At 38.8% G+C, this 25,538-nt stretch overlaps 2 protein-coding genes across 5 annotated transcripts; both read right to left on the reverse strand.

Moving 5' to 3' along the window:
- Window positions 1–501: 501 nt before the first annotated feature.
- On the reverse strand, window positions 502–8,248 carry LOC306828186 (afadin- and alpha-actinin-binding protein-like). Of its 4 annotated transcripts, none has more exons than XM_079350486.1 (14): window positions 8,145–8,248; window positions 6,435–6,530; window positions 5,702–5,853; window positions 5,383–5,586; window positions 5,122–5,232; window positions 4,758–4,893; window positions 4,573–4,648; window positions 4,081–4,261; window positions 3,777–3,924; window positions 3,440–3,576; window positions 1,818–1,991; window positions 1,565–1,685; window positions 1,160–1,307; window positions 502–1,041 (listed from the first exon to the last, which is right to left on the reverse strand). In XM_079350486.1, the coding sequence occupies exons 2-14, from the start codon at window positions 6,451–6,453 to the stop codon at window positions 936–938; spliced, it is 1,713 nt and encodes a 570-aa protein (XP_079206612.1). In that variant the 5' UTR covers window positions 6,454–6,530; window positions 8,145–8,248; the 3' UTR covers window positions 502–935. The 4 variants fall into 4 exon arrangements, with proteins under 4 accessions (XP_079206612.1, XP_079206611.1, XP_079206610.1 ...); XM_079350485.1 differs by having other exon boundaries at window positions 5,702–5,856; XM_079350484.1 differs by having other exon boundaries at window positions 1,818–1,988; window positions 5,702–5,871.
- Window positions 8,249–8,583: 335 nt separating this feature from the next.
- On the reverse strand, window positions 8,584–24,730 carry LOC306828574 (atrial natriuretic peptide receptor 2-like). Its single transcript, XM_079351095.1, has 23 exons — window positions 24,700–24,730; window positions 23,977–24,067; window positions 22,584–22,716; window positions 21,370–21,493; window positions 19,712–19,816; window positions 19,167–19,269; window positions 18,409–18,554; window positions 17,464–17,536; window positions 16,958–17,102; window positions 16,176–16,262; window positions 15,909–16,052; window positions 15,619–15,740; window positions 15,327–15,471; window positions 15,099–15,147; window positions 14,908–15,015; window positions 14,654–14,773; window positions 14,326–14,419; window positions 13,876–13,963; window positions 11,803–11,942; window positions 11,306–11,458; window positions 10,338–10,436; window positions 9,796–9,887; window positions 8,584–9,364 (listed from the first exon to the last, which is right to left on the reverse strand). The coding sequence occupies exons 2-23, from the start codon at window positions 24,059–24,061 to the stop codon at window positions 9,254–9,256; spliced, it is 2,466 nt and encodes an 821-aa protein (XP_079207221.1). The 5' UTR covers window positions 24,062–24,067; window positions 24,700–24,730; the 3' UTR covers window positions 8,584–9,253.
- Between the last annotated feature and the right edge of the window lie 808 nt (window positions 24,731–25,538).

Here is a 25,538-nt window from a genome sequence, read left to right on the forward strand (position 1 = left end):
ATTCCTCTTATTGACAGTTTAATGAGATACTTTTGTCTCTGACAAGCAATCAATGGAAACATAGGGACAGTTGAGGAAGTCTGTTGATCAATATCTCAAAACTGTTACTGTTAAAAGCCAATAAAAAGTCACATGTATAAAGAAACGTGTTCAAAAAATGTATAATGATTTTTTTTCAATAAGATTAGACTGTCTTACATACATTGTGTCACATTCCATTGTTTAAGAAGTAAACACATCTGTAAATGAAACTAATAAAGACGTTTGATTAATCTACTTCGTTTTTAGACATTATGTGCTTAGTATAAAAGCCTTCCTATTTCACCGCACCAACACAACTGGTACAGTTATCAGAGAGTTAAGATGTTCCTCACACAACTATATTAAACTGTAGAAACATATTACATAAGTACCTTATTGCATTCACTTAAACAGCAGCCTTATATTTACAATCTAAAATAGTGTGCCAGTTAATCATCAGTCCAAAAGTTACAAAGCTGCATCAGCAACCATTAACAAGAGCCAAAAGGCATGTCTTGCCACAAATAAATTAACAAATAAAAACAGTAGCCATGATTAAATGATATATGACATGCTATGAATGATATGAAAATTAAAGCAGGATTTACACTACCAAATGAATAAATAAACTGAACACATAATCTAAAGACAGAATAGTATCACACTAAAAAAGTATACACGTAGAGAAAAAAACATTTTCTCCCAGTCACACAGAGCAAAGAACACAGCAGCAAACCAGAACTTATTGTGGCTTTAACTTTCAACAGTTTGCAGTTTGGCGTTTACAATTCAGGCATGTTTCTGAAAAACCACTGAAGCTCCATAACGCACATCAACAGTCATCCTCATTTTCACAGATGCAGGTTTCGGCTTCTTACAGAGCTGGTCTTCTCCATCATGAATGTGTGGCTGTTCTAGTCTTCACTGTCGCTCCGATTTTTTTGCAGGACTGCAACATTTCCGTTTAAAAAGATGCTTGATTCGATGACACGTTCAGTCTTTCTCTTTGGTTTGGTTAAGCTGTAAAACCGAAAAAGACAAACGGTCAGAGACGGGCTATAAGAGGATTCTTTTAGAGATGCTTCATGTAGTGATTTTTTTTATCTAATAAAGCAAAGCATAATTAAATGCAATGTACCTGTTTTCTGGGATAAGGCAGAGTGTGTGATACAGGTCAGCTGTGGATTTTGATTTGAGAGGAACAAATCTTGATGAGGGGGGGGTTGTTTCAGACGGGCATTTAATGAGCCTCCTTTGAGCTGACGCAGCACTCACATTTGTTTCAGCTATAAAATCAAGGGACATTTTATTAATCCTTTTTAGAAGAGACAGTTAATGATGGGTCATTAAAAACTACAACAGAAATAGAAACAGAGACTTGTAAACTAATCATTTTTGAATTAAGCAGAATTATCACAATTGATTTAAATAAAAGAAATTGAGAAGGGCACATCTTCAGTCGACAACCATTATCATACAGTTTATCAGCAGTTACTGTATATCAACATTAAATCAGAAATCATGTAATATGGTAGACACTCACATAATACATAGGCACTTTTAGATTTGGACATTGGGGTTTTTTTCTTTGACTCAGAAAATGGACTCATGTTTAAAAACTGGTGTTTGAGCCACATTGCTCGATCGTCCTCGAAGGCCTTCCTCTGCAAGATTACCAAAACAAAATGTATGTCACCAACAGCCAGCCTTTTAAACTTTAGGTTTGTACCATATACTATGACGTTAACTTTGCACAGACTAATTACTGCTGGGGGGAAAAAACAGCTGAAAATCACCTCATGGCTTAGTCTTATGGCGGCTTCTGTAAAGTTTTGCCTCTCCCTTTCGAAAAATTTTCTCTGCTCCTCGAGGGTCTCCCACTCCTCTTTGAGACGCTCTTTCTCCTGCAACATGTAGCAGTCGCTCAGCAGGGATGCAGTCTCTTCGTCACATGGAGAGCTCAGCTGCTGCTGCACATAAAAGGAAAAAAAACACAGCCAGATTTTAATTTAAACAAGGATCGCAACAACTACATACAGCCTTCCCTGAACACGCAAAACAAGGTTTCAATGTACCGTAAATTCCGTACTATTGAGCGCACCTGGATATAAGCCGCACCGGCTAAAAATAAGTAAATAAATGTATTTGTACATATATAAGCCGCACTTGATTATAAGCCGCAGGTGTCCACGCTATAACAAGAGCTATTTACACAGACGTAGGCTACCGGTAACATCCGCAAATACTGTAGCGTCCGTACGGACGTTAAAGGACGACGAGAGCGTTCAAATAATAACTTTTAATAACCCGATCACTGTCGGCCGTGACCACGCCGTTTACAGCAGAGAGCAACACATAACTTGCCGTAACAACCCAACTCTCTCCCCCAGCGTTCTCTCATACAGCCACTCAACACGTTCTCGCTGGTGCATTCACTGACTCTCCACATAATCGGAATTATGAACACATTATCGACTACTGACTTTACAACATGAACGTTACAATACGAAGCCTAGCCGACGGTGTCTGTAACACGGCTGATGAAAAAGATGACCGTAATATATGTCACAAGAAAAAGTCCATCCATTCACTGCCTCAGAATGACTTCATTACTCACTTCATCAGTCTCTGTTGTCGCTGTCAGTGTCATCTTAACGTGCAGCAGCTCTGTTAGCTTCTTTGACAGCCAGGTCGATCGCCTTTAACTTGAAAGCTGCATCATATGTATTTCTCCGTGTGTTTTCCATCATGAGGGTGCGTGCATGAAGCGCAAAATGACTGATATTAAGATCCGACGTGACTAAGTCAAATGTTTTTGCGGCAGAAGCTCATTGTCCCCCATAAAAAATCCATGCATTAGCCGCACCGGAGTAGAAGCCGCAGTGCTCGAAGTGTGAGAAAAAAGTAGCGGCTTATAGTCCGGAATTTACGGTATGTGCCCTGCTTACACTATGAGAGAGATACAATTATGATGGAAACTGCTAAGAGCTACAACTGTTTTATTAAAATGTAAAATATTATAAGTGTCCCGTCAATTTCAACTAAAAATGGAAATTACCTTTTAATGGCACTGTATTTAGTTTGTTATTGGACACTTAAAAAAGTCTCCAGGGGGGCTAAGGGAATGTGAGACATTTTACACATAAAAACAGCAGAAATCCATTATATCCTCTGTACATGTCTCTCTGACTCATGACTCTACAATGAGCGAGAAGCATTAGTCCCACCAGCTGTGCTGTTGTCTACGAGTTAACCAAAGTGTGCTAACATTAGCCTGCTAACAGAACAATGCAGGCCACAAGCTTGCAGCTTGAGCATAGGACAATGTTTGTCACTTGCACGTAAAGAAAGGGTTTGGTCATTTTCTTCAGATCCACTTTTTAAGATTTTGGTTGGTCTCTGTTGTATTCTGTCTTACATGCAGGAGCTGCTGTTGTGTTTGAATAAAGTCTTTGCACTGCTGGATCTCCTCCTTCAGTCTCTCCATCTCCTCTTCATGCGTCTCGCGGGAAACAGCATCAGTGCTTCTCATATCACCCATCTGTACCAAAGAGGCTGAACAAACATCCAAGACCAGATTTTACAATAATCCATCAGTGTGTGACCATCTATGTTTTGTGACACGCATTTAACTACATATTTTTCTTGATTGCAATTCAAGACTATATAACTTGAAATGGAGAAATAAAAGTTATGTAATATATTTATGTTATGGATCAAGGTAAAACAGTTACAGTATGCTTTGGAAACACTACCTTGACTGTCCAATCTCTCCACGTGGCTTTTAAGTCTTCTCCACTGGAGGCGAATACTGTAGGTCAGCTTCTCCCTGGCATGAACACAATACTGGTCGATACTTTCTTTACTGGAATCAAACACTTCCTCGTCCTCCTCCGAATCAGCCTGTTTATAATAAGGACATTATTTCTTCAACTATGGGTGAAACACCTGACAAACATTTCTAAAAGACTTAAACACGTCACACTGAATTATATAAAGATTACTAATCGGTTATTAGAATTGTATTGTTTATAAAGAGATTTTTTAAACTTGCCCCACCGGTATGAAATCGTTTTGATGCTCGCCACTTTTGAGTGTTGATTTCCTTGCACTGAGAATTGTCATCATGTCTTTTTTCATTTGCTGCAGGATTTTGTTCAGCTCCGCATTCTCCATCAGCAGCTCCTTTTGTCGGGTGTCATAGTCACTCAGCAAAGTCTTATACATCTCCCCTTCATGCCTAGAGACGAGACAAGTAAACATCCATGTATCTGTCCTACGGTTTAAATGTAATAACTATAGAGGAACTGTATTAAAGCTACGGTAACACACAACTGAACCTTACAAACCATTTGGATTCAACAGTGAAACTATACTGTATAACTAGAAAACTAATAATGTATCTGATGTGCAGGCAGTTTGAGATACAGTCATATAAGCTGAGTAGTAATTCCTTGGATCATGCTTTTTATTTATTTCTCTATAATTCTTCTTCCTCAAGTATGTCTTTCATAGTTACAGAGACAAAAGAGCCCAGACAGGTGAACTAACTTTGCTTCTGTCTTCTCAGTTTTCCAGAGGCTTCTCTTCCCGTCAGCTCTTCCAATGTTGTTTAAGACATCAATAGCTGGAAGCAAGAAAAACAAATGTGGAAATAAAAAAAATAAAAAAACAAACAAACATGTATAAGGGTTTTTTTGGGGGGGGGGTTTCAGTCATGTCAGTTTTTTCCAAACCTTGTTTCTTCTCCTTTTTGTCAACCAGAAGCTGGTTTAAGCGCTCCTTCAGTTTGTTAAATTCTCTCTCTTTCCTTTTCATCTCATGATTGTACTGGCTGGCACGGCTTGCAATTATGTTCTGAAGTTTCTGCACCTGAAATAAAACAAGTGTTTTGTTTAAAATGTCATGCAAATGAAACGGGGGGAAAAAGAACTTTAAGTTAGTCCAGCATTTTTTGGAACTTTTTTTTTTCCGATTATGCTTATTTATATATTTCTTATTGTGTTTTTCCCCTTTAATATACAACACAAATTTACAAATCATGTACAAGTTTCAAAACAAGTCAAAGGAAGGTTTGGGACTTCTTTAAAAGAAACACACCTCTTCTTTTTCATTTTTCAGGCAGTTTTGTAAACTCTTCATTTTCAGCTGCAGCTGTCGTTCTCTTTCAAGGATTGCAGTGTTTTCTCTTTTGGATTGTTCAAGCTGCTCCTATGATGACAGTAAAAACCTTGAGCTTAAACACAATGTTTAATTCATTTCATATAATACCATACAAGTCCTTTGTCTTCTGGTCTATTTTGTTTTATATGAATAAACGCACTAATATTGCTAATTCCAGGGATGTAAATTTCAACTTACTTTTAGCCGGGTGCTGGTAAGCTGCAGGTAGTCCACATTGCTGCTAGATTTAAGCTGCTCTATTTCCATATTTTCCAGAGTTCTGAGGTTCCTGCGATGCAGCTGAATCAGGTCATACATGCAATTTAGCACAGCCACAACATTCATGTCTGTGCTGCCAGCAGAATCGGTCCAAACTGGAGGCAGGCCAAGAGTTGACACCTCCTGTATGAAAAAGAGAGTGAAGAAAAAAAAGGATACTGAGCAGAGGATTACAAGTATTTACTTATCGCAAAAACTGGACTAAAAATACATCAAAGACACTTATAAGGTTACAGACCTGATTGATATGCGATCGACATTCTTGCACATTGTGCTCTGTGCAGAAGGAACTGAGCATGTGGGAGCTTCTGTGCAGTGGCAGCGATGATTGGTTAAACTGCCTCAAGGGGGGTGCTCTACATTCAACAGAACCGGTGCCAGTGTCCTTGACTTCTAGGGAGAAATTGTCTGTCACATATGTGCAGAACAGCCCACACTGAGGTAAGAATGCTTGACAAGAAAATGTAACACAAAATGTTACAGTAAGTGAGGTTACATTTGGCACATTAACTCAAAATATCATTTTGAGTTAATGTGCAATATTCAGTACATTGTTTGTTAAATTCGTAGATTTTTGCCTCTCTGCCTCTCTCTCTCACATGTCTAGAATTTATTTATAAATACTACTGTGGAGGCAGCTAAATGTATGCAGCACTCGGGAGTCAAAAACAAATTTCCCCGAGGAGAAAATGAAGTGCATGATGTCGTATCTCCTGCCATTGATGTTATTTTACCCACTACTCCTAACTCAAAAGTTGTATTACAGTGTAACGGATAAACGGTCAAAACAATGCATCAATTTACTTAACACATCTCCATTCAATCAATCTCACTGATCAGCATGTAAACGTAAAGTCAAAATCAAACACAAACTGTTCTGTGGTGTCTGTGACAAGTGAAAAACGTTTTCTTTTACAGCTGATGAATGCAAATGTTATGTCTCATTCAAAGACATCAAAGTTTGAACTCACCCAGGGATGACTCTGGCATTGTTGCGTTGAAGCCCTCAGGGTGCGTGTGCCGATCATCTACTCCATGTGCAGGATCCACCTACGCACTCCCTGCTCCTGAAATAGAGTGTCAGATTAGCAGTGTCCATTGAACATAGTCTTATCACAGATTACAAGGCCATGAAGGGAAACATGCGACAGTGAGGAAGTGGAAACATGCAGCACCCTTCAAAACACACTGTGATGACTAAGCTGAGTCATTCACTCAATACAGGCAACAATCAAAGAAGCTAATACATGGTGGACCCACGGTTATCTGTAGATCTATACTTTAACAAGTATTCAACCAGGCTGATTTGGATTGTTGCTGTGGTAGGGGCTGTTGTACCACAAAATAATCACTGGAGGCGTTTTTAACAGGTTACTGGTTGTGCCCAGGCTGGCTTCTTATCCCAAAGCCCTCCTCATTAGGCTGATCAGACTAATCCCAGACACACAGTGTGGGGATTTAACTGCAAAACTGCACAATAAGAAACATGATATGAACTTTGTTTTCCTTCTATGGTCCCAAGTACAATGCCTCCTTCTGGGACAGCAGCTATCAAAGCAGAAAAGCTGCTCTACCAAGAGCTCTTTCTAAGACTTCAATGTCATCCATTTCAGTTGTGGGAAAGCATGGCTCACAGTTAACTCAGTGGACCTTCCCTTTGGTGTCAGATACTTCATCAGCCTGTCGAGACAGATGGCAAGCCTAAAGCCACAAGGCTCAACAGGCCTAGCCCCCTCTCAGACTGACTACTCAACATGTGTTAAACTTAGAATCAATAGTCAAACTCTTTTTCAGGAAATCTCCTAAAAACAGAAGAGTTCACAGAATGAACTCTATGGTTTGTAGTCTGTTTGAGGCATACATTAAAATAATATGCTGCTGATTTCAGTGACATTTTAGGCCAGACTTTGAACCATGAGAAGTTCCTGACAGGTGTATTTATGTGGAGGGCAAACATTAGACACACCTGACAGTATATTGTCATAAAATATTATTAGACATGGCACTACAATCTGCAGCTTCTAAAGCGTCCAGAAAGCTGACAATATCTCAAACTGTTTCTAACTAAAATGTAACTTTGGCTAGTCTAAAGCATGCTTTATTTCCATGCTTACTGCAAGACTTAATATTTACAGTCTATGTTTTTTAAGTGTAATAAACTGACACATATCACAGCTGTTATATTGTCTGTTAGTTCCCTTGTAGACAGACAATCTGTTAAGGTTGTGTAGCCTGGTGCAACTTTAAGTAGCCTATTCAAGTATACAGCATCTCTGTAGCCTACTCACTGAGACTGTCCAATAAAGACTGAAATAAACTGGCCTTATTTTACCCATCTACACACATTAAATAAATAAATAAATAAATATTACTTTAGTTTAAAAAAAATAAAGTATTAGAGTGTGTTGATGCTACTGTTTTGCAAACTCCATACTGACAGATATAAATCCAGGAACACCGAGTCATGCTGTTGACGCGTAAAAAGCTTTTTACAAATAATGGAAATGTGTCTTAATGTTACTGAGATCAAATAAAGAAACTGTTTAGTTTCTGACTCCTTCAACAGTAAACAGTCTGACATTGAAGCTGAAAGAAACCCCTAACATGTCGACTGGTTAAATAGCAGATGTTTCAAACCTTTGCACTATGAATAATTAAGACTGTATGTTTTCAGTACTTACTCAACGTTGACGTGTATGTCCAAAAATCCCTCACCGATCAACGCCTCCTCGAGCTCTGCTGGTCCAAATGACAAACACACTGAACGCAAACCAAACAGCACGCTGATTGGCTTACTTGTTGTCTAGCAACCGAGCACGGTACAATATGATTGGCTCACAGCCTTGAGGTACTTAAAGTGGTTTAACTCTTTACAGTCTGGTCAACAGTTTTAATGACTTTTCATTTGATCACATTGGCGTACATGTGTATGTTTGTAAATGTGCATAATATTAAACAAGCAATGGAGAAAAGATTCAGAAAGGTGAAGGAAGAGATTGGTCTCTATATGTTTGACAACCATTCACTCATTTTAACTGTTTATTTATATTTAAAGGCAGACCATATACTTTACAGATTTAAGAAAACATGCTTTAACATCCATATTTTGAAGGTGGAAAACATTGTCACATAGCAGAAAAACACAAAGGGCCTATGGAATAAACGCGTTGTAGATGCTTTAATTTTCAAATAAGCCACTCCAGTGGGAAATAATGTGCAATACACAAATCGGAAATATTAATGCAAAGTCATGTTCAGATATTGACGTTTTGATATATGCTTTACATGATATAAGCTGCTGTATGTGCAACAGGCCTTTAGCCTACCCACTTAGATGTTAGTTCTAACACAAATTCTTTAAGATTTAATGAATCCAATAAGGTTTATCTTTGATTTTGAAAGAGTACATTAATTTTCAGGCAGTGAATTTTCCTTTTTGATTTTAATATATCTGGCAAAACTAAAGTGCATCAGGTTGCAAAAATGCAATTATATAGGCTATGAGAGAAAAATGTGTGACTAAACAAGCATTCCTTTGACTCTGGCAGGTTTCTCTGCATAATGTTTTCATGTCCTTTCCGAATAAATAAATAAACAAACAATATGTAAACATTCATGCACAGTCATGATTCAAAAAAGACTAATTTTGCATTCTTGCAATCATCACACTGCAGAATGAAACCATGACAAACACTTTGAACATGTTAAAGTCCTCAGGAATAAATTTGAAATATATAGTAGTAGCACTTTTAGCCCTAATATATATATGATATATTTTAACTAAACAACACTAGTCACTGACTGGAACTGGGACTTCACTAGATTCAGATGTGCTGAGCAGAGGGTCGGTGAAATCGTCTCTTTTTGCTTCCAGCCACCATGTTGTCATCTCCCCTTTCCCCTGTCAGGCCAAGAAAAAATAATGTCAAAGTGGTAATGAGAGAGTCATATTGCAAAGCAAGTGTCCCTTTGAGTTTTAAATAAAGCCATTAGGGTTGATGGGGTGTCTGGGGTGGGGCAGAGAACAGCAGCTGGGGCCCCCTCTTAAGAAGACATCAGCTATCCTGAGAAGTTCCCCCCTCCCCCATGTCAAACTGCCAACACCCAAAAAGAGGTCTTAGGTTGCAACATGAAAAGAATCCATGAACTGGATAATGCAAGACTTCCCTGAACAACAACAATGAAAGAACAACACACCCAATGTCTTTTATTTCAAGGGAAGACTTGAATAAACATGTTTTTTTTCTTTTTTTCAAATTTCAAGCATCAACATATCTCATTCATCTTTAATAGAGTTAAGGTATAATATTAATTTATACATGCATATGTTACCTTTACAATAAGATTCCCTCTGCATGTCAGAACGTAACCTCTGAGTGTGTGAAGGAGGTCAGCTGTGGCACCGCTCACTTGGATCTTGAGAGCTATGGACACATTTATAAACACATATTACATAGAATCAAAAAGTCCCTGACTGATTGAAGAATCTTTTTGAATGAACTTGGTGCATAAACTTGCCACAGTTTTTAATTTATATTAAGACAGATCAGATATATTCTATCCTATTCTAATTTAATTTATGTATCGGGTTAGGGTTAAGTCTTGAGTCATGTTTGTTCTACATTTTATTTAGCTTTAAACATGTTTTTTTCTTTGAGCCTCTCAGTGATTTTCCATTATCTCAATGACTTAATGCAGAACATTAGATGAGCTGATTGTCCTTCCTCCATGCTGGAACTGCACTGTGTACATGTAAACAGCACATGTGCAAAGTGCAGCACAATTGAAACCTCCTTTAACCTCCAGTCTTCTGACACCAGTCATTCTTAGGGACATTAATTGGATGAGAGGCAGCGTGCCTAATCCTTCATTACCTTCACTGGTTGATTCCATTCGTGACGCTGTGTTAACTGTGTCCCCAAATAGGCAGTAGCGAGGCATCTTTGTGCCAACTACGCCTGCCACCACAGGTCCTGCCAGAAGAAACAGCAGTGATTGCATCATCATGTTAATGTACTGTATTTGAACTTATTTTATTTACGGATACGTCATTATCAAACATTGAACGTGGGTGAACTTATATGACTACTGTGGAGCTGATTTAAGAGCACAAATGATTGTTTTGTTACAAAAGAAAATAATCAAGTTTGAAATAAAAAGTAATAATTGAAAAAATGTAAATAATTAGGCATCATGTGTGCCATTAAACTTGTCTGCTTAAAGGATTTCAGATTCATGATGGTGGTTCAAGTCTCTTTTTTACACATTAGAAGCAATAGTCAATTGCTGATTTTCTTTATTATTCACGTCTATAATTGATGTTTCTAAACTTTACAGAAGCAGCAGGCTTAAGAGTGGAATCAGAATCTAATGCTGAATCATTGTTATCAATTTCTTGTTTTTTATTTAACCTTTATTTAACCAGGAAAGACAACACATTGCTTTATTGTTATTATTATTATTATTATTATTATTATTATTATTATTATTTCTATAGTCAATACATTTTAATTGTAACATTTATTTCTTCACATAACACATAAAGATTCTAAGTTACTCAATCAACTTCTGAATCTGAGGCATCTATTGTCTTTCCTGCCACAGTGATTTGAATTTTTTGATAACTTCTGAATTGCATGAATCTGCATACATCACTCAACTGAATTACAGTTATAGGATGTTGTAATGCAGCTATATGAGGTTTTTCATCTATTTGACTGATCTCAGTCCAGAAATAGAATGTGTTTTTCAATGGGACATGTTAAAGGGCTACAACATGTACTGTATGTAGTCAAAAAATCTGACAAACAGACTCTGGATATAGGCGAGATGACTTCAGTACCTGAGTGGATGCCGGCTCTTATCTTCAGTTGCGTGTTGGGTTTGTGAGGGATCTTGAAACTGTGGCAGACACTGACCAGATCAAGAGCCATGCTGGCTATCTCTCCAGCATGATTAATGCCATTTTCTTCAGGGACTCCAGAGACCACCATGTCTGCAAAATTAGCAATTTATCCAGGAAAAGAGACAATATAGAATTTAAGACAGAGAGAGATAAAGAGAGAGAGAGATAAAGTTATAATAAAAAGACTATACTTTTTTCCGCTTACACTTGGTAATAAGTCATTATGATATGTCTCCAAAAAATCTAAAACTAAATCTATCTAAAACTAAAGATATCGATTATTATTATATAGATACACAGTTTACTCCCTACCTAGTTTTAGAAATATTATTGAGCAGTGAAAGATTTAACAGGGTGATTTTTTTGGAGACTTATCATAATGACTTATTACCAAGAGTAAGCAGATAAAAGTAAAGTTCATGATTTAAACTTACAAGCATCGCCTATTGTTTCCACTTTGTAGACATCGTAATTGTCAATGATGTCATCAAAGGTTGTGTACAGCTGGTTGAGAAAGTTCACAACCTGGTAAGGAGTACTGGCACCAGATAGCTGAGTAAAGCCAACAATATCACTGCCAAAAAGGAATAATCCAGTTTTAGTCAGCAATTCATTTAAAATTGATTCTGTTCAAAGTTGAGTTCATGAATGCTATACTGAGCACATGATAAAATATTTGAACAATATATACTCAACAAAAATATAAACGCAACACTTTTGTTTTTGCTCCCATTTGTCATGAGATGGACTCAAAGATCTAAAATTCATTCCAGATACACAATATTACCATTTCTCTCAAACATTGTTCATAAATCTGTCTAAATGTGTGATAGTGAGCACTTTTGCTTTGCTGAGACAATCCATCCCACCTCACAGGTGTGCCACATCAAGATGCTCATCAGACACCATGATTAGTGCACAGGTGTACCTTATACTGCCCACAATAAAAGGCCACCCTGAAATGTGCAGTTTTTGCTTTATTGAGGGTCTGGGGACTCAGAACCAGTCAGTATCTGGTGTGACCACCATTTGCCTCATGCAGTGCAACACATCTTCTTCGCATAGAGTTTATCAGATTGTCAATTGTGGCCTGTGGAATGTTGGTCCACTCCTCTTCAATGGCTGTGCGAAGTTGCTGGATATTAGTGGGAACTGGTACGCGCTGTCGTATACGCCGGTCAAGCACATCCCAAACATGCTCAATGGGTGACATGTCCGGTGAGTATGCTGGCCATGCAAGAACTGGGACATTTTCAGCTTCCAAGAATTGTGTACAGATCCTTGCAACATGGGGCCGTGCATTATCTTGCTGAAACATGAGGTGATGTTCATGGATGTATGGCACAACAATGGGCCTCAGGATCTCATCACGGTATCTCTGTGCATTCAAAATGCCATCAATAAAATGCACCTGTGTTCTTCGTCCATAACAGATGCCTGCCCATACCATAACCCCACCACCACCATGGGCCACTCGATCCACAACATTGACATCAGCAAAGCGCTCACCCACACGACGCCACACACGCTGTCTGCCATCTGCCCTGAACAATGTAAACCGAGATTCATCCGTGAAGAGAACACCTCTCCAACGTGCCAGACGCCATCGAATGTGAGCATTTGCCCACTCAAGTCTGTTACGGCGACGATCTGGAGTCAGGTTAAGACCCCGATGAGGACGACGAGCATGCAGTTGAGCTTCCCTGAGACGGTTTCTGACAGTTTGTGCAGAAATTCTTTGGTTATGCAAACCAATTGTTTCAGCAGCTGTCTGAGTAGCTGGTCTCAGACGATCTTGGAGGTGAACCTGCTGGATGTGGAGGTCCTGGGCTGGTGTGGTTACACGTGGTCTGCGGTTGTGAGGCCGGTTGGATGTACTGCCATATTCTCTGAAACGCCTTTGGAGACGGCTTATGGTGGAGAAATGAACATTCAATGCCCGAGCAACAGATCTGGTTGACATTCCTGCTGTCAGCATGCCAATTGCACGCTCCCTCAATGCTTGCGCCATCTGTGGCATTTTGCTGTGAGACAAAACTGCACATTTCAGAGTGGCCTTTTATTGTGGGCAGTATAAGGTACACCTGTGCACTAATCATGGTGTCTGATGAGCATCTTGATGTGGCACACCTGTGAGGTGGGATGGATTGTCTCAGCAAAGCAAAAGTGCTCACTATCACACATTTAGACAGATTTATGAACAATGTTTGAGAGAAATGGTAATATTGTGTATCTGGAATGAATTTTAGATCTTTGAGTCCATCTCATGACAAATGGGAGCAAAAACAAAAGTGTTGCGTTTATATTTTTGTTGAGTGTACATTAAACAGAAAAAAGCAACACCACACTCTAAAAGTTACAAGTAAACTTACATGAGGTACAACAATGTTTAGGGTCAACAATCAAATTTGATCAGTTGGATCACAGTTCTACCCAGCACATATTGAAGTTGGGGCTAATTTCCATTGAAAACTACATCTAAAGAAAATGCTTTAGAGAACATATACCTGAAGTAGACAGTTGCATTGGAGAAGCTCTGAGCCTCTGTTGTCCGTCCTTGTCTGAGGTCATCAGCCACAGGTTTAGGTAACATACCTGCACAGGAATTTCATGGTTTGAAATATGTCTGATGAATAAAGTTGTGTCTGTGGCGCCACAAGTGATGTAGATGATACTTCAGCACCATTAAATGGCAGTAGGCACCTTTTTCCTTCATTTTCTTTTTAGATTTATTTTTCATGTATTTAATGACTGAGTAACCAAAAATAAACCAAACAGTCACAACTCTTCCATTAGCAGCCCTCTGCATAGCATACTCATGCTAACTAATATTTTTAAGTTATAGTTTTCAGTGTGCCACAGATAATTTATTTTATCCTTTAAGCTATACTTAGTAGTTCCATGGTTCTTTTTTGGCTCAGTCATTAGAGCTAAAAGCCTATTTCACATTGACTTACTGTATAAAAGCCGATCTGTCTTCTGCTTCTCTTGAAGAAGGTCCTGTGTTCTTTCAGCAACTATGGCCTCCAGATGTTTGCTGTACTTCTCCATCTGCATTTAAAGAATAAATCTGTGTCCACAACTGACAAATATTCAAATTGTACAGGTAGCACTTTAAATTCTTGTCTTTGCATTTGTCTTTGTAATTTATGTCATTTGAATCCTTATTATGTGACAGTATGAGAAGTATTTTCTCTGTACTATTCAATGTAGAGTTTGTTTATAAATGCATGTATCTTTACACCAAATTTTATTTATTTAATCATATTTCAGTGAGTTTATTACCAAGTTCATCATCATGTCCACAGGGCTGACTTTGTGTGGGTTCATTTTGTCAAGCATCTTCTTCACCTGCTCAAACGTGGGCCTCATGGGGACATTATGACACCAGCACTTCTTAATAAGCTGCTCAAGTTTTCCAAAGAAGAGAAAAACTCCTTACAGTGATATGTCACAACCATAAGATTACATATATAATCCTTATGATTCATTAAAAGACTGGCCTTGCAACAATTCCAACATTTGCTCATGAGACAGACCTCGCAGTAGTCTGCCTGGGTGGGACAGTCTGTATCGGCCTTCCCTGTTTTGAGTTCAGGCAGAGGAGGGCGCCATATGACATCCATCCTCACTCCCTCAACCTGGTCCTGTTAAAGAAGAGCGCCAGTTACAAAGCAAGTTCAAGGGGAGGCTGAAGGTTGTAATCTGCAGAATGGGCTGTCATACTCACTGAGATGAGATCAGAGCGAGTTGCAATCTCAACAAGAATCATGGAGTAGCTGTGGAGGGGGGAAAAAGTGGAAAGGGTTTTATATTTCTCCTGTACGACACTTTAATTACTAAGATTATACAGTAAAGAAAATATGAAGATGTGTGTATAAAGATGCTTGCCTGTCAAACTGTCTTACATTGTTTTGTTGTCAATTTAAATATATAGATATCTGCTGTTTATTCCCACCTGTAAACATCTGCTGCTGGTGTCATATTGGAGCTGGTTCCGAGTAGGACCTCTGGGGCGCAGTATATGCGATTTATTTCCCCACAATTAAAGCCATTACTAACAACATCAAAGTCCTCTCGTCTGTAGGCTGTGAGCCCGTAATCTAAATAGAGAAAAATAGAATATATAACACTGAAGGAAGCTGCAGAGGGGTACAATGACTCCAATAAGAATTATTGTTGTTTTTTGTTGTTCTCTGCAAATGTATATTTGAATGAAACAACCACATACTGGATTTTTTTTTTTTTACCTGAAATTTTGCACACCCAGCGGTCATCAATTACACAGTTTCTGGAGTGAAGTCTTCCATGAAACACTTTGTGCTGATGGAGGTATGACATCCCACGAGCAATGTCAGTGGCAAAGGACAGTCTGCAGAAAGAGAAAACAATCTCAGAAGTTACTTTTTGTGTTCAGCACATTTGGGTTTGTTCAGGAATAAAAGACAGGAAATATATTTACATTACAGATCAGTTAGGGCTATTATTAAAATGTAATAAAACAAAAAAACAAAACAAGCTCTGTATAAAATGTTCTCACCTGAAGCCCCAGTTGATGGGGATGTCATCATTGAGCAGAACATCAGACAGACTTCCTTTTGGGCAGTGCTCTGTGATGATGCTGACGTAGGGGACCTTGATGGAACCGCCAATGAACTTGCATAGATTAGGGTGGTCCAGTTGCCTATTCAACATAAAAAATGACACAAGCCGAGGGAGTTTGTTTTTTTTAATCTGGGAAGAAATACATTAGCTTGTCAGTCAATTATAAAGTTTTTTCTCTTCCTCCTCAGATACGTTTACTCACCGTACTTCTTTGACCTCCTTCCTGATAGTTTTAGAGAGGGTGAAATGTTTATTCTGGATGTGTTTCACTGCCACAGTCCTCCCATCACTGAAAGACCGTAAGGATCATTTTGTTTTTATCAAAATACAAAATCAGGAAGAATTACTAAAAAGTTCATCATAATATATTTGTTAAGCTCACAGCAACCTATTAAAAACTATATATTTTATGACTAGATTTAAAAAATAAAAAATAACTATCTTGACATATCACTTTTACTCTACAACAAAACTATAAACCCGTTAATTGTTACTATTGTGTTTTCTCAGCAGATGGCTGTGTCGAGGTTTCTGCCTGTTTAAAGGAAGGTTTTCTTTGACACTTTTTTCTTTGGTAAATGTTGCTAAGTGCTGAGCTCATGGATCAATGTTGGGTCTTTAAAGTTAATGCGACAAAAAGTATGGTGTATAAACTCACAAATAGAGATGGATTTATTGATTGGTTGATTTTATTTCTGCCGTGTCCTTCTATTATTTGTGGTAAAATAACATGTGGTTCATGTCTAGCGGGGCATATTACATATTATACACACAATCATAGCTACCCACAATTAAACATATTTAAATATACATTTCCAATCGGGGGTATATTGTCCATTTTTTCTGGCCTATGCAGTCTAATAGTCAGAGAGAAAGGTTGTGTTTCTAAATGAAAATGTTAGTTTAACACTCATATACCAATGTGAGGTGAGTGTATCTGATTCACACGCTTTAATAGGAGCTCATCATAAAAGCATTTCTCACTAGATGCCTGGTTGGATGAAGCCTGGTTTGATGGAGCTGTTGACTCCAGTAAACACTGTCACATCAGTAGTTCGACTGACGCTGGAGTTACTCTTGAAGTGCTGCAAGGTGGTGGTGCTGCCCAGGCCCATGTTACACACTCTGTCTGTAAAAACCACACACATAGATACTGATGTAAGGCTTATAAGTGCATGATTTGGAAATTCTGCTGCTAAAGTGTAAAAAGAAATACAATCTGTTATACAGAAATTAGTTTTATAATTCGAAATGCTTCATAAAAAGGCCTAGAAAAGGTTAACTTACAAGTACAGACTACAAAAATGTGTAATTGACGGCTACTATTCACGTAATGGCAACAAATATAACATGGCAGTATATATCTACAGTTCCAGTCCTATCACTTGAATAATGAATGTGATTCATTGACAGTCAAGCACTCAAGACTAGAACTTTCATTTAAAGTTTTATTAAAACATTTTTTTTTTTAAAGTGGAAGAAAGTTTTACCAAATATGATGCTCTTATAGTTGATGATCCAGCTTTCATCCCAAAACATCCTTTGTTTCTGGTATTGGAGCCACTGTAGGAAGAAAAACCTGATGAAACATTACGTATGTATGTTTGTGTGTGTGTGTGTGTGTGTGGGGGGGTGCATGTGTCTCTGGGTGTGTGTTTGTGTGTTAAAGCAGAAGAGAAAGAAAACAATGCATGTACATAAATTGTTGAATAATTTGCTAAAGTCCAAATTGTATTTACATTTGAATGTACACATGCGTGTTAACAGTACATTCTGCAATGTCTACTGTATACATGTCGGTGGGCAAGTGTGCTTCTTAAAACACAAGTGTCTGTTTGTTTGTCCGTGCGTGCATCCCACCACTTTGTATGCTTATGTCACATCGACGTTATGGTGGTTATGGGAGACATAAATGTTGATTGGCTGGATCTAGTGCCTTTGAAGATTTTAAGATGGTCTGTGATGACCTTAATATTACACAGCTAATGTCTGAACCCACCTGTCCAAATGGAGAAAAAAAAAACTCTACTAAATCTACTGTCATTGGTGTCATTTTAAGAAACAGACCACATTGTTGCTGCACCTGTTATGCGGTATTACTTTCAAATGACAGCCAAGCTGCCACCTAGTTTCATACAGCGATTGTAAAGATCTTGTGTCTGAACTACCTCAATTTAGAAATTGGAACTGTTTTAAAACATGAAATCATTGAAACTGACATGGTTTGCAAGTAAGATATGCTTCAGCATCTATGCCATAGGCCTTGCTAAAATAAAGGACAAATAAAAATAAATAAAAAAAATAGAAATAGGCTTCAGTTTCAAGAGAGTGCATCACAATTCGGTTTAATGCCAATAGTGATGAAGTAAGAATATATCTTCTTTAGAAAAGTATTTCAGGATGAGGATAAAGTTTTGTGTATAGCTCATACTGACCACCATAGTGAGGATGAAGCAGCTGCTGAAGAGCGCGACAGGAAGCCCAATAGCCACCTTGATAGCAATAGACATGGGGCAGATGCCACAGTCGGCAGGACATGTGAGACAGGTCTCTTCCAGCTCACAGACATTGTCCCCACACACTAGAACACAGGGAGAAGTCTTACATTATATTTTTCCATACCCTGCACATTCAGAGGAACAATAGGTACTTTGATGATTTACTGCAGAAAGAGGAGAGAAACCACGCCTCACAACGCCAAAGTGGCCCGTTGTGTCACCAAGAAAATGTATATTTTTTATTAATCATCTGTATTTCAAAAGTACTTTGTGATTCAGGTGATCAAATAAATAAATACATGTCTCAAACTGATGAAGAATATAGTAGCCTACTTCTGACTGGATCAAAATATATTTGTAAAGCAAAAGTTCGAAGCTGACAACGTTTCACACAAAAAAGCAGATTTATCTTTTATGGTACAAAGTAGGCTATATCTCCTCCCTGCAGTTAGAAGTATATACTGTCTATCTTATAAGTACAAAATTATGTTTATTATTGTAACTCGGCTGATATGTAGCAAATGTTTTGAAATGATTGCTACTGTATTGCAAGGTCAGTCACAAGTTGACCTTTGCCCATTTCCTCTGTGCAGGCTCTGGATGTAAACATAGATGTGCTCTTAGGTTCTTAAGCTCAGAGTGGCGGAGTCATCCAATCAAGAAAAAGGAAACTTTATGACTGTAAGCAGACTTACCTTGAGCGCTAACAACAAGCACTTTGGCCTCAAGCGCTGCATGCATTTGTCCTATTTTGATATGAGCAATGACGGAGGTGACTCCCACATGGACCAGCACCACCTATATAAGAAAACACCATAAGAGAAATCAAAATGGACTTCTGCTTTGGAGGAATGAAGTTCTATGGGTAAGTCTCAGTTACTCATTGACAGTACATTCAATGAGAGCTTATTGCACTTAGTGAACAACATTGAGACTGTTCATTGATATGGTGAACTGTATGATAATCACACAAAAGGAAACAGAAAGGATGTTTCACTTTGATCAAGAACATAGTGTTATTGTTTTGTCTGTGTGCAAGATCAATTCTCCTTCAGACAAAAAGTTACAAACAAGGTCAATAATGTGCCAAAAACAGAATTTGTTTTTGGTGTCAGTGAGACATTGGGGTTACAAAATAGTTGGATTGACTTTATATGGACAAAAAAATCCTATAATGTTTATTTCATCAAAGGATTTTTTTTAATCAAAGCTACCGTATATGTTGTCTTGTTTTTCTCACCTTTGTCGTCCAGTATTTTTGCACCATATTGCCAGCCTGAGACGCGGTGTGAGTCACTATTTTACCATCATCAGGGATCCACGGGCCACAGATTCCTCCATGTTTCTGATCAAAGAAATTTGTGATTAGAGGAAATGTTTGTTTTCACAGTGGAGACGGACAACCTTGGAAATCTTTAATATATCATTTTGTTTTTGCTTATGGAAAAGTCATTAAAACTGGCATCACATAGGATGAAAAGTCTTCTTTATTTTGCACAAAGAGGACTGGCTGAATTGACAGATTCACAACGGAAACACAGTAAGTAAGTCATTACCATCTAACCGACAAGAAAACATTGACATCACTTAATTCAAGACCTCAATTGTGTTTGAATATGTCAGATTGTTTGAGGAAGAGGGTGAAAAAGCTTCAACATTTATTTAGTTTTTTATGTCTCATGGACCACATCAATGTAGTAATATAAATCATAGTACTTACATTTTTTTTACTTAATCAGAAAATAATAACCACACATATTAGGAGTTACCGTAAATTCCGTACTATTGAGCGCACCTGGATATAAGCCGCACCGGCTAAAAATAAGTAAATAAATGTATTTGTACATATATAAGCCGCACTTGATTATAAGCCGCAGGTGTCCACGCTATAACAAGAGCTATTTACACAGACGTAGGCTACCGGTAACATCCGCAAATACTGTAGCGTCCGTACGGACGTTAAAGGACGACGAGAGCGTTCAAATAATAACTTTTAATAACCCGATCACTGTCGGCCGTGACCACGCCGTTTACAGCAGAGAGCAACACATAACTTGCCGTAACAACCCAACTCTCTCCCCCAGCGTTCTCTCATACAGCCACTCAACACGTTCTCGCTGGTGCATTCACTGACTCTCCACATAATCGGAATTATGAACACATTATCGACTACTGACTTTACAACATGAACGTTACAATACGAAGCCTAGCCGACGGTGTCTGTAACACGGCTGATGAAAAAGATGACCGTAATATATGTCACAAGAAAAAGTCCATCCATTCACTGCCTCAGAATGACTTCATTACTCACTTCATCAGTCTCTGTTGTCGCTGTCAGTGTCATCTTAACGTGCAGCAGCTCTGTTAGCTTCTTTGACAGCCAGGTCGATCGCCTTTAACTTGAAAGCTGCATCATATGTATTTCTCCGTGTGTTTTCCATCATGAGGGTGCGTGCATGAAGCGCAAAATGACTGATATTAAGATCCGACGTGACTAAGTCAAATGTTTTTGCGGCAGAAGCTCATTGTCCCCCATAAAAAATCCATGCATTAGCCGCACCGGAGTAGAAGCCGCAGTGCTCGAAGTGTGAGAAAAAAGTAGCGGCTTATAGTCCGGAATTTACGGTACTATTTTAATGAGAATGAGAGTTAAAATATGAAGATATAGAGCGCAAAAAGTTTACTGATATTGTAAAAGATTTTATTTACAGGAGAATGGGTACAAGGCCAAAGAAGAATGGGCCATGTTTAAATGAAAAGCATAAATGAACTAAACTAAACACAATCTGTGGCTATCCTTTATGTATCAAGAGGGTTAGTTTTCTTTTTAAGGGAAAGAAAACTATCTCATTTCATGAGATGAAACCAGTTCTAAACAAATCACTTCTGCATACTCACCATGAGACCAAGAGGACACGAGTGGATGTTGGCATGATACACACAGCAGTTTGTTTCATTGGCGTTGTTCCAGTTTGACGGACACTCACGCTCATGGCAGAACCTCTTTGCTTCTGATGCATTGCTGGAAGGGACCATGGCCGGCAGATTGAAAACAATAATTATTATCAACAGATAAGGCTTCTGTTTATAAAGCCTAAACAAATAATTTGTAGTTTGTTTCTGGTTGAGCCTGAAATTCATGTTTGAACCTTACCCAGTGCCTCTGTACACTGTATGCACATTTAATCCTTAATCAAGGCACCTGGGAGAAAGTTTTGTCTGTTTCTGCCCTCCTGTCTAGACACAATAGTACCTTTTTATTCCTTTGCTGATTTGGTCCTGCACATGTGTAAAAAAGAGTTTTTCACCCGAATAAAATCTAATTCTTCTTCAATTCATCATGAATCTTTTCAATGGGAAATGAAACAAAGGCTGTCTGCAGCATGTAGTTGACACCTAACCCCACGGCAGCAGTTACAGGCATAAAAATAACAGCATAGAAACATTTAGTCTTTATACTGAGGGTGCTGTTTGCTTTTCGAGCAGCTTAAAGTGTCAGCTGTTTGTAGGTGTTTCATCCTTACAACAGCAAAAGGGCCTATACCAGGATACTTGCAATTTTTTTTGCAATATTGTTGTCTCTTTGCACCTTTAATAAAAAGCTAAAGACCCAGCCTTTTCATGGACACCTACACACTTGATGACATTGATGACAATGATTTTGATGAAAACGATAAAAAGTAGATTTGCTTTGATGCTGAGTATAGTTCTCAAGAGCAGCTGTTGTTTGTTGATGATGATATATTAACTTTAATTATTTTAAAAAAAAACTAACCTGCATTGCATGAGAGCACCTGTTTCTGATCAGACTTCAAGCTGCTGTTTTTGCACTTACTGACATTGCTTCCTCCTCTTTAGAGCCTTGCTCTAAAAAGAGTAAGAAAAGTGTCTTCCACTTAAGCATAAGCAGATTAATCAAACACTGTCCAACCTGTAACACTCAAGGTAATGGTACCCAGGTAATGGGCTGAAAAGCCTCTTTACTGCATCCTAATACCCTTATACAGTGTCATCTCTTTAATTGTAATTTCTATGTTACATGTTGTGTGTTCATATGTTTATCTGGGCACGGGAGACATTTAAGATACCAGGTGTTCATGTAACAGACTCACCTGAACTGGAAAATCTTGTTCCTGACTGAGTACTCATAGAATGCATCTGAGGCAGTCACTGTGTATGATACATTGAACTCTTCCCCATCTGTCACCTTTTCTGGAGGACGCTGCACCCAGGCCATTTCCAGACCTATAAAAACGCAGTCATATCACTTGAACTCGCACACTCCAACAGTGTGCATATACATACAGCCTGACTCTGTATTTGCACGTTTCTGTTTGTCCCCTCCTGCTAATTGATAGTGATTTACTCTAGACAAATGCTGTCTCTTTCCTTTGCAGCTACAGAAGAACTGGGATACATGAGTCTTGTGCCTGGGATTGATATCGGTGGAGGACGTGTACACATTCGGTTTCATGTTCACCAGGCTTGTGCTGATTGACCTTGGCATAGCCCTGGTGTACCAAAAAATTGGGAAGATGGCAGCTCTGGCGGGAGCACTGAGGCTGCCGGTCATGATGATCGAAATGGGCAAAGCTGTCGGAGAACTTGAAAAACTTTAGGGGGGGACGGTCATTACTGTGTCCCCTCGTCCTAAAGGAGCTTGTTTGGATTTAATTCGGACCCCAAGAGAAAATTTCTCCTCCACAGATGGGCAGAAATGAAGACACGCTCCTCATTCTACCCACTCCCTTCATGATGATCGAGATGGGCAAAGCTGTTGGAGAACTTGAAAAACACACACACACACACACACACACACACAGACACCTGGTGTTTTGCCGGAGGAGCCCAGGCTAAGGACGTCTCCACTGAGTGGGACAGTATTTTCGCATGTTATCAGCAAACTCTGAGAGACACTGAGGTTGTCTCTGCAGCAACACACAAAGTTTTCGCCGGATATCGCGACTGAGAACATTCTGACCTGGGCGACCCGGGAGGAAGCCAGGCACACACATACATGGACAGACTCACACTCATACACATGCCCTGCACACACCGTCTTCCCTCCCACCCTTACACGCACTGCTACTGTGTACATGTTTGTGTTAAGGGTAATGTTTTTTTCCCTGCAATCAATCAACCCCCCCCCCCACACACACACACACACACCCCACCCCACACCCTTTGCAACCTACCTGTAACATCCCCTCCCCCCACCCTCTTTTCTTTTTCTGATGTAGTGAAAAAGAAAACAGTAGTGACGCCACCCCGGGTGGCCGCACGTTACAGCAGCTCTGTGCTGCTGCAACACTGTAAATTTCTCCGCTTGCGAGATGAAGAAAGGATTATCTTATCTTATCTTATCTTAAGAAACCGTCTCATTTTACCATAAATACTCACACATGAGTCACTTCAAACAAGTCAACATCAGCTGGTTAAGATTCAGTGAAAGGTTCAATCAATCGTTGACCCAAATAGACAAACAGACAAAAACATAAAACGTACCGCCACAGCTGATCATATTAGAATCATTTGGACTGTTGATCGGCCAACAGTCGTACTCTGTGTTGTCGAGATCATGCCAGCACATCACTTCCTGCAGAATAGGCAAGAAGCTTCATCATGTAAAGGCATTTTTAAGGTGTGTAAATAGAATTGAAAAAGCCAAGAAAGGTGAAGTGTTTCATCAGTAAGTCAAGGCTGCTCACAAGAAACTGTTGGTGATAAAAACTCACAATTAAACTCATTAAATTATTGTTGGTTTTGTGTTAAAATGATAGAAAGGAAACAGCAGCTGACAGCATCATCACTTTTTTAAAGCACAAAAGTGATCAATTCTAATAAGAATGACAGCATTTCTTTCTTTTTTTTTTGAAGGTGGGTTCATTTTTATCAAGTATATAAGCCCAGTAAGAAGATGGAAAAGAACCAATATATACACAGAAACATGAGCCCATGACCACGTCTGCAGCAACAAGTGTTTCTGACAAGACAACAAAGACAAGAGGGGTTTCTCTGTAGCAATAAATGCAAATGTTAATATTACATACTAGATTCTCACAGAAGTTCAAATGTATTCCTCTGTTTGATACCTTGATAAGTAACTGCACATCCCTGTGGAGCTTATTAAAGAGTTAGCCCTAAAAATCAACAGCTTTATTTCCACTAATCCTCAGTCTGTTGTGCTTTTTATAAATTTGTAAAATCCTCTTCTGTGTGGGAACTTACCAGTAGGAAGCACAGGTAAAGGCATATTGTCGTCCGTAGATCCATGAGGAGGTTGCTGTAGTTTGTCCTGCTCTGGACTGACCGACTCAATGACTGAGTGAATGTCTTAATGTGCGTGTGTGTGTGTGTGTGCGCGCGCGCGCGCGCGCGTGTGTGTGTGTGTGTGTGTGTGTGTGTGTGCGTGTGTGTGTGTGTGTGAGAGAGAGAGAGAAAGAGATTGAGAGTTTGCTCTCACCTCAACAAATCAAAAGTAGTCTCCTCCATGTTTATGTCCCCATGTCCTCAGTTTTGTTCCAATCAGCAGAAAAGCCTCTTCAATCACATTTTGATGAAGTACTCGTTCACAGGGTGCTTCAGTTTCACCTTCACCATCATGCAGGTCAGGATCAGCCAAAGGTCTCAGCTGCACCTGGACAGACCAACAGGACACTTGTTTCTTCTTTCAAAGTTTCCGGCCTGACTCAATCTATTCTGTTTTGTGTGTGTGATATTTACATAGTACAAAAAAAACACGTTTCAGTCAACTTTTCATCAAGTTGATCTTGTGGAAGACAATACATTATGCCATGAATGTTTAAAACACGTGGTGTTGTGTGTAGCATACAACGTCGGTTTGGTTTTATCATTCAGAAGTATTTAGTGCCAGATCCATGACTGTTTGGTCCAGTACTTTCTCAAAACTAAAAGCTGGTGAATTCAAAATGATCTGATTTGTCAACATTTAAGTTCCTTGTCTACAAACGGACCTAATGTAAAATGTTTCATACCCAGCACTAGATGTACAAAACTCTAAATAATACCTGTTTAAAGACTTTTTACAAAAGTGAGTTATAAGTGGT

This window comes from Symphodus melops, assembly GCF_947650265.1.
Source record: "Symphodus melops genome assembly, chromosome: 8".
Lineage (NCBI taxonomy): Eukaryota > Metazoa > Chordata > Actinopteri > Labriformes > Labridae > Symphodus > Symphodus melops.

What these genes read in the sequence shown, in the direction of transcription:
- LOC306828186 (XM_079350483.1), bottom strand. An exon ending in ACTGAGAAGACAGAAGCAAA is followed by an intron (nt 4,262 to 4,572) that starts GTTAGTTCACCT and finishes TCTCGTCTCTAG; the next exon opens with GCATGAAGGGGAGATGTATA. An exon ending in TGCCTTATCCCAGAAAACAG is followed by an intron (nt 1,042 to 1,159) that starts GTACATTGCATT and finishes TCGGTTTTACAG; the next exon opens with CTTAACCAAACCAAAGAGAA.
- LOC306828574 (XM_079351095.1), bottom strand. Translation starts at nt 24,061, where the DNA reads ATGTGCTGGCATGATCTCGACAACACAGAGTACGACTGTTGGCCGATC. An exon ending in CCCATCAACTGGGGCTTCAG is followed by an intron (nt 15,741 to 15,908) that starts GTGAGAACATTT and finishes CTCTTTCTGCAG; the next exon opens with ACTGTCCTTTGCCACTGACA. An exon ending in TGGACATGATGATGAACTTG is followed by an intron (nt 14,420 to 14,653) that starts GTAATAAACTCA and finishes CTTTAAATGCAG; the next exon opens with ATGGAGAAGTACAGCAAACA.